A 15,083-nucleotide genomic window follows, 5' to 3' on the forward strand; every position below is an offset into this window, starting at 1 on the left:
AGTCTAACACAAGACTACACTTAACACACCTACCCCTATCTTCACTAAAGGAGGCAGGATCATCACTAAACATATGGCACATGGGGCAGGAGAAAGGAGGAGAGGCGGAAGGAGTGGTGGTGGCCATACTAGGTTCTAAGCTAAGGCTAGCGGTGTTTAAGTAAAGAGAAGTGGTCTATATAGCAAAATGAGAAAAGTGAACAGAAAGCGGTTTAACAGTGGTGAATTAGCTAATAAAAGGTACTAGATGTGAATATTAACCCAGATAACCCTTAGAGTAAGCAATAGTAGTAAGGCTAATGCCAAACAAGAGGACAGCAGTCACACAACTAGCACTGGGAATAGCTCACCCGGAAATGACGTCACAGGAAGCATTAAAATCACAATACATCATAGAAATAATCAACGTAAAATTTACTTTAAAAGAAAAGAAAAAATGAAAGAAAAGTGCAGATAGGACCTTTCAGTCATATACACGACTAAACAGAAATGTTTTAAGTCTAGATTTGAACATGAACACAGAAGAGGCCTGTCTTACGCCTTCAGGGAGGCTGTTCCAGATTTTAGCTGCAGAATATTGAAACGCTGATTCCCCTTGTTTAGTTCTGACTCTGGGAATCAACAGGAGGCCGGCCCCTGAGGTCCTCAGAGTACGAGATGGTTCATATGGCACTAACATGTCAGAGATGTACTTTGGTGCTCGGCCATGGAGAGACTTGTACACAAGCAGAGCTGCTTTGAAGTCTATTCTTTCAGGTACAGGGAGCCAGTGCAGAGACCTGACCTATGATGGGGTCTAAAACCTGACTGGAAAACATCAAATGAATTGTTTGATAAGAGAAAGTCAGTGAGCTGTTGGTAGACAACTTTTTCAAGGACTTTTCCTAAAAATGGCAGATTAGAGATAGGTCTGTAATTATTCAGTACAGTGGGATCAAGACCGCTCTTCTTCAGGAGAGGTTTAATGCCTGCAGTTTTTAAGGCCTCTGGAAATATTCCAGATTGAAGAGACATGTTAACTATTTGAGTAATTGATGGCAACACACTGTTCAAGACAGACTTTAGAAATCTAGTGGGTAACACATCAAGGCAGCATGTAGACGAGCTCAGACGGGTGATGGTCTCTTGGACAGTTTGGTCAGTGACAGGTACAAAGTGAGTCAGCTTAGAGTGAGTAGGTGGACGTTGGATAGTTATGTGTTGTGGAGTTGATGGCCTTTTTAATGCCCTGAACCTTGTCATTAAAAAATACAGCAAACTCATTACATTTAGGTGTGCAAACCAGTTCTATTGGTAGCTGGGTTGGAGGGTTAGTTAATCTGTTAACTGTTGTGAACAGGACACGAGAGTTGCTGCTGCAACTTCCAATGATTTCAGAGAAGTACCTTTCCCTTGTTCTGCATAAGATCTGGTTGTAAGCGTACAACTCCGCCTTATACATACATCTGTATAAAGACAAAACCTGGTAGGAAGGCCCTAATGTAGCCCCCCTGGTTGAAAAGATGGTTTCTCAGACTGATGGTCCACAAGCCTTTATTTCACCGTGTGTGTGTGAACACACCGTAAAGCTACAAAATATACAAATGTATTTTACATCTCTTACCGTTTATTCACCATTTCAATCCTTTTGTTTTATTCATTACTTTTAACACTTTAAACCATTAATTTATTTATTTAAAATTTTTAACCTTTGATGCAAATCAACTAATGTAACTGTATTTTTAACAGAATTACTTAACAATAAAATGATGTTCCCTTCTGTATAAACATAAAATAAATCCTAATATTAGCATTCATTCCATTTTTTTTAACTTGTCCTGTCCAACAGCTGGGCAGACAGATGAGAGCTGAGGGCCTCTTGTGTTGGACATATTTTACTTTAACAAGAGGGGTTATTAATCTTCAGACAAACCAGAGGTATGTCTGAATAAACCCCTTTTTGAATTGGCTGATACGAAGCACATGCAGCCTTCAGGTTCACTTGCCTGACGACTTCCGGTTTAACACGTTCTGGTGTGTGGGTCTGCAGTTGTGGCTGTAAAGGCTGTAGATCAGGGGTCTCAGACTCAGTTTACGTTGGGGACCCTGAAGGCAGAGTCTGGATGAGGCTGGACCCTCAGCACACATGAACATGTCTGCAGCTGGTGGGTTTCTGGGAGTAAATTAGAATCAGAAAAAATCCAATATTCCTAATATTTATGTGTGGATAAAGCAGTAATGTACATTCTGACTGCACATACATACGTGTGAATAACATCAGCCTTTTTTTCTGGTCATGATTGTTTCCACGGTTTCACAGGAATGCTTGAAACATCATTTCTGCATTCTGCACACTTCAGTGACTCTGTAGACATGGGCAGAGAGGTGTTGATATGATCCATTGGTTTGCTGTTCTCCATCTGAACTGTGAACTAGAACATTCTAGCTGTGACATGACTCTAGTTAGTTTGGTTTCAGACAGAATGGAGCTGATTGCTGCTGATTCTCCACAGACTGGACCAGCAGAGCTCAGAGACTCCCAGTGGTCCGTCTGTCCATCAAACACAGCTGGACTCCATCTTTCTGGTCTGTACATGAACAACAACTACTTTCCATCATTCTGTCCACAGTCGTCTCCATGCTGCACTTTGCAGACCAGTGGATTGTCAGAGTGTCCAACATGGAGCTGATGTTTGGCTCCATGACTTCACTCTGATTGGCTCATTCATCTGGAATTCTGTTGCAGCTGCTGGAGGACAACATTGTCACTTTTGTCAAGGAGGAGCTGAAGAAGATCCAGAAGCTTCTTAGTCACAGGGAGGAAGAGGAGGAGCTAGAGGCTGAAGATGAAGAGCAGAGGAGCAGCAGAGAGTCAGTGATGAAGATCACAGTGAACTTCCTGAGGAGGATAAAGCAGGAGGAGCTGGCTGATGGACTGCAGAGCAGTAAGAGGATTTCTCTGAAGGTTTCAGCTGCTGAGAAATGAAGATTTCCTGATGTCTCAACAGGGATTCAAACCCTCATCATTCAGGGCTGCAGAGACTTGATTTACTGTTTGTTGTCTTCATTCAGGATCTGCTGCTGCAGTTTGTCGACATGAAGTCCAATCTGGTCTGAAGAAGAAGTTCCAGTGTGTGTTTGAGGGGATGGCTAAAGCAGGAAGCCCAACCCTTCTGAATGAGATCTACACAGAGCTCTTCATCACAGAGGGAGGAAGAGGAGAGCTGAATGAAGAACATGAGGTCAGACAGATTGAAGCAGCATCCAGGAAAGCAGACAGAGCAGAAACAAGCATCAGACAAGAAGAGCTCTTCCAACTCCCAGCTGGAAGACCAGAACCAATCAGAACCGTGATGACTAAGGGAGTGGCTGGCATCGGGAAAACAGTCTTAACACAGAAGTTCACTCTGGACTGGGCTGAAGGCAAAGCCCACCAGAACCTCCACTTCACATTTCCATTCACTTTCAGAGAGCTGAATGTGCTGAAAGAGGAGAAGTTCAGCTTGGTGGAACTTGTTCATCACTTCTTCCCTGAAACCAAACAAGCAGGAATCTGCAGCTTTGAATACTTCCAGGTCCTCTTCATCTTTGATGGTCTGGATGAGTGGCGACTTCCTCTGGACTTCCACAAGACTCAGATCCTGAAGGACCCTAGAAAGTCCACCTCAGTGGCTGATCTGCTGACAAACCTCATCAGGGGGAACCTGCTTCCCTCTGCTCTCCTCTGGATAACCACACGACCTGCAGCAGCCAATCAGATCCCTGCTGAGTGTGTTGACATGGTGACAGAGGTCAGAGGGTTCAATGATCCACAGAAGGAGGAGTACTTCAGGAAGAGGTTCAGAGATGAAGAGCAGGCCAGCAGGATCATCTCCCACATCCAGAGATCCAGAAGCCTCCACATCATGTGCCACATCCCAGTCTTCTGCTGGATCACTGCTACAGTTCTGGAGGATCTGCTGAAGAGCAGAGGAAGAGGAGAGCTGCCCAAGAGCCTGACTGAGATGTACATCCACTTCCTGGTGGTTCAGGCCAAAGTCCAGAAGGTCAAGTATGATGGAGGAGCTGAGACAGATCCTCACTGGAGTCCAGAGAGCAGGAAGATGATGGAGTCTCTGGGAAAACTGGCTTTTGAGCAGCTGCAGAAAGGAAACCTGATCTTCTATGAATCCGACCTGACAGAGTGTGGCATCGATATCAGAGCAGCCTCAGTGTACTCAGGAGTGTTCACACAGGTCTTTAGAGAGGAGAGAGGCCTGTACCAGGACAAGGTCTTCTGCTTCATCCATCTGAGTGTTCAGGAGTTTCTGGCTGCTCTTCATGTCCACCTGACCTTCATCACCTCCAAACTCAACCTCATGGAGGGGAAGAAATCAAGGATCTCTCAGCCTAAACAGAGCAGTCCAGTCCAGTTGTACCAGAGTGCTGTGGAGAAGGCCTTACAGAGTCCAAACGGACACCTGGACTTGTTCCTCCGCTTCCTCCTGGGTCTTTCACTGCAGACCAATCAGAGTCTCCTAAGAGGTCTGCTGACTCAGACAGGAAGTAGCTCACAGACCAATCAGGAAACAGTCCAGTTCATCAAGAAGAAGATCAGTGAGGATCTGTCTGCAGAGAGAAGCATCAACCTGTTCCACTGTCTGAATGAACTGAATGATGGATCTCTAGTGGAGGAGATCCAACAGGTCCTGAGGTCAGGAGGTCTCTCCACAGATAAACTGTCTCCTGCTCAGTGGTCTGCTCTGGTCTTCATCTTACTGTCATCAGAAGAAGATCTGGAAGAGTTTGACCTGAAGAAATACTCTGGTTCAGAGGAGGCTCTTCTGAGGCTGCTGCCAGTGGTCAAAGCCTCCAACAAAGCTCTGTAAGAACTCTCATGAAAATCACCTTCAGTGAACAAATGAATCTGATGGAAACATGAAAGATTCAATAACTGCTGTCTGTCTTTGTTTTCTCAGACTGAGAGACTGTAATCTGTCAGAGAGAAGCTGTGCAGCTCTGTCCTCAGTTCTCAGCTCTCAGTCCTCCAGACTCAGACTTCTGGACTTGAGTTACAACAAAAACCTGCAGGATTCAGGAGTGAAGCTACTGTCAGCCGGACTGGAGAGTCCAGACTGTAAACTGGAGACTCTCAGGTCAGCTTTCATTCAAATGTTGATTTTCTACAGTCTTTTTCAACCAGTGTGCCGTGAGAGATGATCAGATGTGCTGCTGGAAATGACTCATTTTTACTGATCTAAAACATTTACCATTTCCAGAATATCAGCTCCATGTTCATCAAATAGGTCCATGTTTCACTCTGACGCTTTGTGGAGCTCTTTGTAGTAGAAATACACCGGATCTCTCAGCATCTTCCATGTCTTTCATGAGGAGGATGAGGAAATCTATTGACGGTAGCTCCTCCCACACGAGGCATGAGCGTCAAAATTTAGAAACACACTTTTGGACGAACGTCCAGCAGCCACTTTGATTGGTGGACGTGAATCTGACGCGGTTAAAACAAAAGTGGAGGACATGAATAAAGTGGGGGGATAGAGCGGGGGGGGCATGGCACACGTCTGTGTAGAACTCAGTGACGTGTGGTCAGGTGAGGTTTTGTGAAAAAGGTAAATGAAGTCAATCTTCTTTCCACTGATCTGTGTTAAATATCCATTTTCAGTCCAGTTTTCCACAGTGTGTGAGGTTCAAATCTCTGAATTAGAGTGTTGATCACAGACGGAGCTGAATCTCCTGGTGAGGCTCTGGAGCTGCTGAGCCTCATGTCTGACTGCAGGACTCAATGTTAACAGAGACTAAACACTGCTGTAGGCCTGCAGAAAGGGGGCAGACGTGAGCTGACAGCTGCTTTGTAGCTACACTGTTGCCGTAGAAACAGAATAAGAACGTCTGTCTCCATAGAGGAGAAACTCATATAAAATAAAGGAAAATAAGGAAAACTTTCCAACAGATCATAGAGATTTTAGTGGAGAAGGATCCACATATGGACTCATAAAGTCAGGACAAACATGTCTATAATGTTTGTTTTTTAGAAATAACATGGGAGTAAGTGGATAAAAATGGAAATAATTCATTTAATTTTATTTTAGGATCATTTTCACAGAAAACATTTGATAACTGATTAAAGCTCCAGAATCTGAAGTTAAAAAAATACCAGAAATAGTTACTGAGGGTCAAATGTGAGCTGAACACATCTGTACTTTAATTTGTTTACAGTAAATATGAATAATTTATACCCAAGAAGAGTGTTCTATCCATGTTGGAGAAAAATATCTAGTCGCTTTTGTAGATACTTTCTTTGCATGTTCAAAAAGTTGAAAACAAGAAAACCACGGATTCTTTCGGATAAAAGATAAACAAAATTTATTTCCCTAACAATATTTCTAAAGAATAGTAAAACACCCCAAAAACCATAACGAGCGCCCGGGTTCTCAGGAATTTCCAGGGCTGGCACAGCGCCTAGTTTACGGGCGACTGACCATGCCAGCAGTTTCAAAGAGAGAACAACACAAGTTCCTTGAGTGCAGACTTTTAAACATGTGGTCAGAATCTCCTCCCCCGGAAACAAGATGGCTGCTGTATCTCCGCCTCTGGCTGCTCAAGATTGGCTGACAGAGGAGCCCGCCTACTTCCTCCAGTCCATCACAGCATCTGGTCTCTGAGGGGAACCTCACAGATGGACACGGTACGGAATCCCCATGGGTGGCAGGATCTGTCACCGCAGGATGTCGATCCTGGAGCTTTGTTCTTCACACGTGAACGGACGCCTGGAGTGGTTCCCACAGCTACAGTACCAGAGATAGTTAATTTATGGCCCATGTCAGACCTACAACCAAATGGCCTTAGAAGATCAAAGACGGTTTCTCCTGAAGGGGGGATGAGATTGAAGCTGCATTCCTGAAACCTCTCACATATGCAACTTTAAGGAAGCTTCTTTAAAGTACATAGGATGTTAAAACACACACACTTCAGCAAATGACTTATCTTCAATGTAATAAAATTTAAGACTGACAACCCTAATGAAATTACCAAAAATATAAATTCCTTCAATGTCTATGACAGAAATATGATCTGGGGCCTCATTTCTAAAACTTTGCGTAGGATTTGCGTCAGAAGTGGCGTACGGATGAAACATAGGACGTGCGTACGCACAGAAATATTCAGATTTATAAAACCGTGCGCACGCACATCCTACGAATCTTTCCCTTAATAAATCACAACCAATTCTAAATGCAGCGCAGCTTTTGCGGCTTCATGACACGCCCATAGTTGCCCATAAATAGTCCGTGAAACGCCCACAAATGAATATTCATGGATTGCGAAACCATGGCACACACAGAGAGGAAATCAAAAAAACGGAACTTCACTCAATGTGAAGTAGAAGTTATCGTTGGCGAGGTGGAAAGAGGAGAAAAATGTTGTGTTTAGGGCACAGTGTGGGCATTACTAATGCCAAAAAGGCGGACATCAAAGTCGAGGCAGAAAAACGTCTGGCGCTGCATCGCAAGAGTGTGTCTGCCACGGGTGGGGGACAGGGGACACCAGAGCAAGCTGACCCTTCTTGATGAGAGAGTGGCGGCAATTATTTGGGAATCCGTATTAAGTGGAGTGGTGACTGAGGCGCAGGGGGACACCGACGCGCCAGATGCACCGGGTGACATCCCCCCCCAAAAGCTCCAACAGGACGGCTCAAGGAAGTCTGAACCGGCTCATAAGCCACTCGTCCTCGTTTGCCAGCAAGTCTTCTTGCTGTCTAAAGATGCGTTCACTCCGAATTCTTCCATTTGCCACATCTTCTAAGATCCAAGATCAGCCATTGTGCGTCATTCCGCATTGTGATGGGGCATTTTATTTCCATCCATTTAATTGATGACAAGCTACAGATGTCGGTAATAATCCACGTGGAAATGGGAAATTGTTCCGCGCAAATGTAATTTCTTGTTGCTTTCTGAATGGTTGAGACATACGCCATACATTGTTTTATCAAAAATAAAACAAACTAAAGGAATATGCATGAATACCATAATTCTGTAGCTTATGAAGAAATGTTTTACTATGAAAACAACTTTCCCTAGTGGACAATTAATACGTCTGTCTGTCCGTCTGTCTGATTCGCACGCATCTGGCGGCGCGTGCACACGCAGCGGCTCTATCGGCTTTATTGTTTTTAAAAGAATGTATTTTTTAAGTCGTTTATTATTTTATATGCTGCTTGCACTGTGGGGTGAGAGGAAAGCAATTTCATCTGTGCTGTATGTCTTACAGATGCAGCATATTTGACAATAAAGCTGACTTTGACTTTGACTATATCTGCTCCGCCAGACAGACACATTGACGAGAATATCAGTTTTGTACATTGTTTCGTTCTGTTAACTATATTATTTATGAGGATGAATTGCACAACATGCCAATATTGTAGAACATATTTCACTTTTTTTTGCAAATTTGTGTTCATTTGAATTTCTGTTGTAATTTTCATTTGATTTTTTATTTTTTTTTTGTTTCACTGCTGATCGATCAAACGGGTGTTTGTGTAGCTGTTGTTGTGAGAATTGCTTTGTGAAGTCTTCATGTTATTTCTGAGAGGCAGTATTGTCATTTTCACTTTCACATGTTTCTTCCATCTGCCGACGGTGTCGCCGTTTCTCATTTCACCCGTTTTTGTGCATACGCCTGGGTCAGAGCGTGAAGGACCGCACATTTTCCCGTCAAGTTTGATTTTTATAAATCTCAACTATTGTGTAGAGAGTGGCGTACGCCTTCTTTTGTGCGTACGCAACGTTTAGAAATGAGGCCCCTGGTGTGTATTTTAGAAGCTGTTAGCTGCTGTTGGATGGATGCTGAAATATTCAGTTCTTTCATTGTAAATCTGACTCCAGAGGAGTCGGTGCCTCACCAGCATCAACCTCACCACACGTCTGTGTAGAACTGGACTAAGTTCTGTGTTCTTGAAAGAAAACAGGAATCCATCCCAGAACTGCAGATTTCAATGGACAAACAGTTGCAGCAGATTTCTGAGCCACAGAGCAGCAGCTCCTCATGCAGAGATATGAAGAGGTCAACCTGCAGCAAACTGACAGGTCTTTCCCACAGACCTGGTTCTGGTTCAGAAACCAGCCTGGATCAGAACCTCTGCAGGTAGTTTCTGGATGAGGCTGGGGGCGGGGCTACCTGGCCAGAGAGGTTTAAACCAGGGGTCAGCAACGTTTGTGACATGAAGTGTCAGTTTGACATTTTCTCCAGAACAACTGTGGCGTCACCAACAAAAATGTGAACTCTGATACAGAGTAACACAGAAACATTTCCAATAGATCTGACATTTACTGTCATTCACAAACAGCAGCTCAACAATGTTTAAAGGTATTTTGCTATTGACTCTAAAAAGTACTTTCATAACAATATTACAAGGAAAATAGGTCAAAGTTGAAATAGTACTGCAACTATGTTTGAAACCCAAAGTACTGCATTTGTGTCTGTCAGACCTACAGCAATAGGATTGGATACTTCAGAACAAAATACCATCAATATTTTTAAAAACTTCACAACCATCAACATGAAAAAATATGATTATTTAGTCTGATTTATCTTTTGTTCCATTACTAGACAGAGGAACTGAATGTCAGTTCATTCTGTCATGGTGCTTTTATTACATGAAAAATTACATGTTTTTACTTTTTCCTTAGTTTGATTATTATAGTTATATTATAATTTAGTTATAGACATTTCCCACAATTACACACAGAGTCATTATTATTATTATTTTTTTGTAGTGGTGATCAGTCTTCCATCCATCCATCCATCTTCCTCCGCTTATCCGGGACCGGGTCGCGGGGGCAGCAGTCTAAGCAGAGATGCCCAGACTTTCCTCACCCCAGCCACTTCCTCCAGCTCCTCTGGGGGGACCCCGAGACGTTCCCAGGCCAGCCGAGAGACCTAGTCTCTCCAGCGTGTCCTGGGTCTTCCCCGGGGCCTCCGCCCAGTGGGACATGCCCGGAACACCTCTCCAGGGAGGCGTCCAGGAGGCATCCGGACTAGATGCCCGAGCCACCTCAACTGGCTCCTTTCGATGTGGAGGAGAAGCGGTTCTACTCCGAGCTCTCCGCGGGTGACCGAGCTTCTCACCCTATCTCTAAGGGAGCGCCCAGCCACCCTGTGGAGGAAGCTCATTTCAGCCGCTTGTATTCGGGACCTCGTTCTTTCGGTCATGACCCATAGCTCATGACCATAGGTGAGTACTGGAACGTAGATCGACCGGTAAATTGAGAGCTTTGCTTTTCGGCTCAGCTCTCTCTTCACCATGACGGACCGATAGAGCGACCGCATAACTACGGACGCCGCTCCGATCCGCCTGTCAATCTCACGCTCCGATCTTCCCTCACTCGTGAACAAGACCCCAAGGTATTTAAACTCCTCCACCTGGGGCAAGGACACTCCACCCACCGAGAGATGGCAAACTACCTTTCTCCGGTCAAGGACCATGGCCTCAGATTTAGCGGTGCTGACCCTCATCCCAGCCGCTTCACATTCGGCCGCAAACCGCCCCAATGCACGCTGGAGGTCCCGGTTCGATGAAGCCAACAGGACAACATCATCTGCAAAAAGCAGAGAGGAAATCCTGTGGTCCCCAAACCAGATCTTTTCCGGCCCCTGGCTGCGCCTAGAAATTCTGTCCATAAAAACTATGAACAGAACCGGTGATAAAGGGCAGCCCTGCCGGAGTCCAACGTGGACCGGGAACAGGTCTGACTTACTGCCGGCTATGCGGACCAAGCTCCTACTCCGGTCATACAGAGACCGGACAGCCCTCAGTAAGGCTCCCCGGACCCCATACTCCCAGAGCACCCCCCACAGGATGCCACGGGGGACGCGGTCGAATGCTTTTCCAAATCCACAAAACACATATGGACTGGATGAGCGAACTCCCACAAACCCTCCAGCACCCTAGATAGGGTGTAGAGCTGGTCCACTGTTCCACGACCAGGACGGAAACCGCACTGCTGTTCCTGAATCCGAGGTTCGACTATCGGACGGACTCTCCTCTCCAGTACCCTGGCATAGACTTTCCCAGGGAGGCTGAGGAGTGTAATTCCCCTATGGTTGGAACACACCCTCCGGTCCCCCTTCTTAAAGAGGGGAACCACCACCCCTGTCTGCCAGTCCAGTGGTACGGTTCCCGACCGCCATGCGATGCTGCAGAGACGTGTCAGCCAAGACACTCCCACAGCATCCAGAGACTTGAGGTGCTCAGGGCGGACTTCATCCACCCCCGGGGCCTTGGCACCGAGGAGCTTGTTGACTACCTCAGTGACTTCAGCCCGGGTAATAGACAGCCCCACCCCAAAGTCCTCATTCTCCGCTTCTTCAAAAGAAGGCGTGTCAGTGGGATTGAGGAGATCCTCGAAGTACTCCTTCCACCGCCCACAATGTCCCCAGTCGAAGTCAACAGCTCCCCACCTGCACTGAAAACGGTGCCTGTGGAGAACTGCTTTCCCCTCCTGAGTCGTCGGATGGTTTGCCAGAATTTCTTCGAGGCCAACCGATAGTCCTTCTCCATGGCCTCACCGAACTCCTCCCAGGAACCGAGTTTTCGCCTCCGCAACAGTCCGGGCCGCAGCTCGCTTGGACTGCCGGTACCTGTCAGCTGCCTCTGGAGTCCCGCAGGCCAGCCAGGCCTGGTAGGACTCCTTCAGCTTGACGGCATCCCTTACTTCCGGTGTCCACCACTGGGTTCGGGGGTTACCGCCGCGACAGGCATCAGAGACCTTGCGACCACAGCTCCGAGCAGCAGCAGAGACAATGGAGGTGGAAAACATGGTCCACTCGGACTCAATGTCCCCAACCTCCCTCGGTACCTGTTTGAAGTTCTCCCGGATGTGGGAGTTAAAGACTTCCCTGACGGAGGGCTCAGCCAGACGTTCCCAGCAGACCCTCACAGTACATTTGGGTCTTCCAAGTCTTTCCGGCCTCCTTCCCCGCCCGCGAATCCAACTCACCACCAGGTAGTGATCGGTGGACAGCTTCGCCCCTCTCTTCACCCGAGTGTCCAAGACACAGGGCCGAAGGTCACTTGAAACAACTACAAAGTCGATCATTGACCTCCTGCCTAGGGTGTCCTGATGCCAGGTGTATTGATGGACACCCTTGTGCTCGAACATGGTTTTCGTTATGGACAAACTATGACGAGCACAGAAGTCCAATAACAAAACGCCACTCGGGTTCAGATCAGGGGGGGGCGTTCCTACCAATCACACCCCTCCAGGTGCCAATGTCATTGCCCACGTGGACATAGAAGTCCCCCAGGAAGACAATGGAGTCCCCCGTTGGGGCACTTTCCAGTACCCCTTCGAGAGACACCAAGAAGGCCTGGTACTCCAAACTGCTGTTCGGCCCGTAAGCCGAAACCACAGTTAGAGACCTGTCCCCCACCCGGAGGCGGAGGGACATGACCCTCTCGTCCACCGGGGTGAACTCCAACACTTGGCGGCTGAGCTGGGGGCTCACGAGTAAGCCCACGCCAGCCCGCCGCCTCTCACCTTGGGCAACTCCAGAGTGGTAGAGAGTCCAACCCCTCTCTAAGGACTGAGTTTCAGAGCCCAGGCTATGTGTGGAGGTGAGCCCGACTATATCTAGACGGTGTCTCTCAACCTCTCGCACCAGCTCAGGCTCCTTCCCTCCCAGAGAGGTGACATTCCATGTCCCAAAAGCCAGGTTCCATGATCTGGGTTTGGGCTGCCGAGGCACCTGCCCTCGACTGCCACCCAAACCACATTGCACCAGCCCCTTTTGAGGTCTCCTACGGGTGGTGGGCCCATGGGAGAGTGGTCCCACGTCGCTCCTTCGGGTTGTGCCTGACCAGGGTCCGTGGGAAGAGCCCCGGCCACCTCGCCTGCGAGCCCTGACCCCTGGGCCTGGCTCCAGAGCGGGGCCCCGGTGACGCCAATCCGGGCGACGTAATCGGGTCCGTGTTTGTTTTCATCAGGGGTGTCTGAACAGCTCTTTGTCTGGCTCATCACCCAGGACCTGTCTGCCATGGGAGACCCTACCAGGGGCTTAAGCCCCAGACAGCTTAGCTCCTGGGATCACCCGAGCTCTCAAACTCCCCCACCACGTTAAGGTGTGACGCTGCTTGCGCAACTGGACTGAAACGACTGCAGATCACTTTTCTCATGGATCCTTTAATGCAGAGACTGACTGATGAGATCCCCGCTGGTCACTGATGAGGCAGCGAGAGAACCTCATCTCTCTTGAGATTGAGAGAGATATCAAGAGAGATATCATCTCTCTTGATTGAGCTGATATCTTTCTGAAAGAATATGGAGTGATATTTCTGCCACCACGTTGCACACAAAACTTTCTAAGTTGAACACAAAACTTTCTAAGTTTTTTGCTCAAAAATTGTTTTTTTTGCTTTCAAAAACGTTTTTGCGTTTGCAAAACACTTTTTTTTTGCGTGCGTTGTGTCAAATCTCGCTTTTGTCTTCTCTTTGATTTTGCTGACTACTTTGAGCGCGATTTAGCGTAATATGACTGCCACTGGCATCGCCAAAAATAAATTCGCATGCGCTGTGTGTCATCTCACTTTTTTCCTATCTTTGCTGAGTTAAGTTTCGGTTTCACGTAACCAAGATAAAAGAAGGCCCTGTTACGTTTTGGAGAACGGAGGAATCCCCGTGTGTAAAAGAGCTGTTCTCAATCTGCTGTCCACTTCTCCTCAATGTGTCCTCCAGTCCCTGTTTATTGAAACACGTGAAATCAAGGCATCAGTCCATTCCAACTACCCCTGGCTGCAGCCTGCAGAATGGGTCATCATAGTGGAATGCTTTGATTGCAGAGGAATGTGAACACGCTGTGGAATGTTAACCCCGCCCACATTGAGCCAGTCTTCTTCTTTGGGCTGCAGCCAGGGCTTACTCGTCCATTCTGACTGACACTCACGTAAAGGAACTGATCAGAGAGGCTACCGGGAGTTAGCCCCGCCTTCAGCCCCTAAGACTCATGGGAAGGAGGGAATCTCAATTGTAAAACCATAAGTCAGGGACCTGTTTGCAGAAGTGACTTGAATGCCGTTTAGCTGTAAGTGTTAGTCCAAATTAATGGACTCTTATTGTGCATGGGAGAGGGAATAACTCAGCCAGTTCAATGATAATTCACCTGATTGCTACTCTGATGGATAAACATAACTGTTGCAATGTAGCAACATTTAATATATTATTTGCTTTTGATGGAAAAAGTCAGTGATTCAATTTTATATAAAAACATATAAAGGCAAGAACTTCAAATGAAGTTACAATTAATTTATGCTCCACACATCTGAAATGTAATGTATTTAATATGTTTATTGTGAATATGAATCACTCAGACACCAGAAGGATGCTCTGTCCAGATGTTTGTGTATTTGTTGGTTTAAGGGTCATTGAAAGAGGAATGTTGAGATACAAAGAATTACCAGTTAAATACTGATGGATAAATGGTGAAAATATTCCTCTCCAGCATCAACCTCTCCGCCTTTCACTGAGTGGTTGTGTGTGTTAGAGAAAGGCAGAGAAAAGGTCAGTGTGTGGTGTGGCTCTTTGACTCTCACAATGACAAAATTCGGCTCTTGGTGTCAAACTTGTTCGCCACCCCTGGTCTAAAGGTTAAAGAAGCTGAACTTCATGTTTAACTCATGTGGAAATTGTGAGTTTGACTCCACAGGATACACAAATGTGTGTTATTTTTTTCTTTTGCAGACTTTTAGTGACAGTATTATATTTATTTGTAGACACTAAACCCCACCCTGCCTCTGGTGGAAGGGGGGTGCCAGTGTTCAGCAGCAGAGCCACCATCAGTGTCTGAATGGGAAAGTGACTGGAAAGATCTTTGTTCATGTTTTTGGGTCAAAGTCATAAAGGAAATTGCTAAACAACCCCCCCCCCCCCCCCCCCATGCATAATTGGTTTTCATTTCCAGATCTTCATGATTTTCCCTGCAAAATCTCTCCTGAAAATGTCATCTGTCAGTGTGTCATCAGGGCGGGTCCCACCTGACTGAATGGACCAAGTTCCTGGACCTCCAGCTGCATCACTGCTCCTGAACACACTTTTCTGTCTCATTGCAGATTGAAAAAC

General features: G+C 46.5%; 1 protein-coding gene across 1 annotated transcript; it reads left to right on the forward strand.

Annotated features, from left to right (window-relative positions):
- The first annotated feature begins 3,007 nt into the window (after nt 1–3,007).
- Nucleotides 3,008–5,326, forward strand: LOC144983723 (NLR family CARD domain-containing protein 3-like). The gene is made up of 2 exons (XM_078930896.1): nt 3,008–4,843; nt 4,938–5,326. The coding sequence occupies exons 1-2, from the start codon at nt 3,126–3,128 to the stop codon at nt 5,176–5,178; spliced, it is 1,959 nt and encodes a 652-aa protein (XP_078787022.1). The 5' UTR covers nt 3,008–3,125; the 3' UTR covers nt 5,179–5,326.
- The last annotated feature ends 9,757 nt before the right edge of the window (nt 5,327–15,083 follow it).

The sequence above is a fragment of the Oryzias latipes genome, chromosome 2, assembly GCF_053564925.1.
Source record: "Oryzias latipes strain Hd-rR chromosome 2, Olatipes_Hd-rR_3.1".
Taxonomy (NCBI): Eukaryota; Metazoa; Chordata; class Actinopteri; order Beloniformes; family Adrianichthyidae; genus Oryzias; species Oryzias latipes.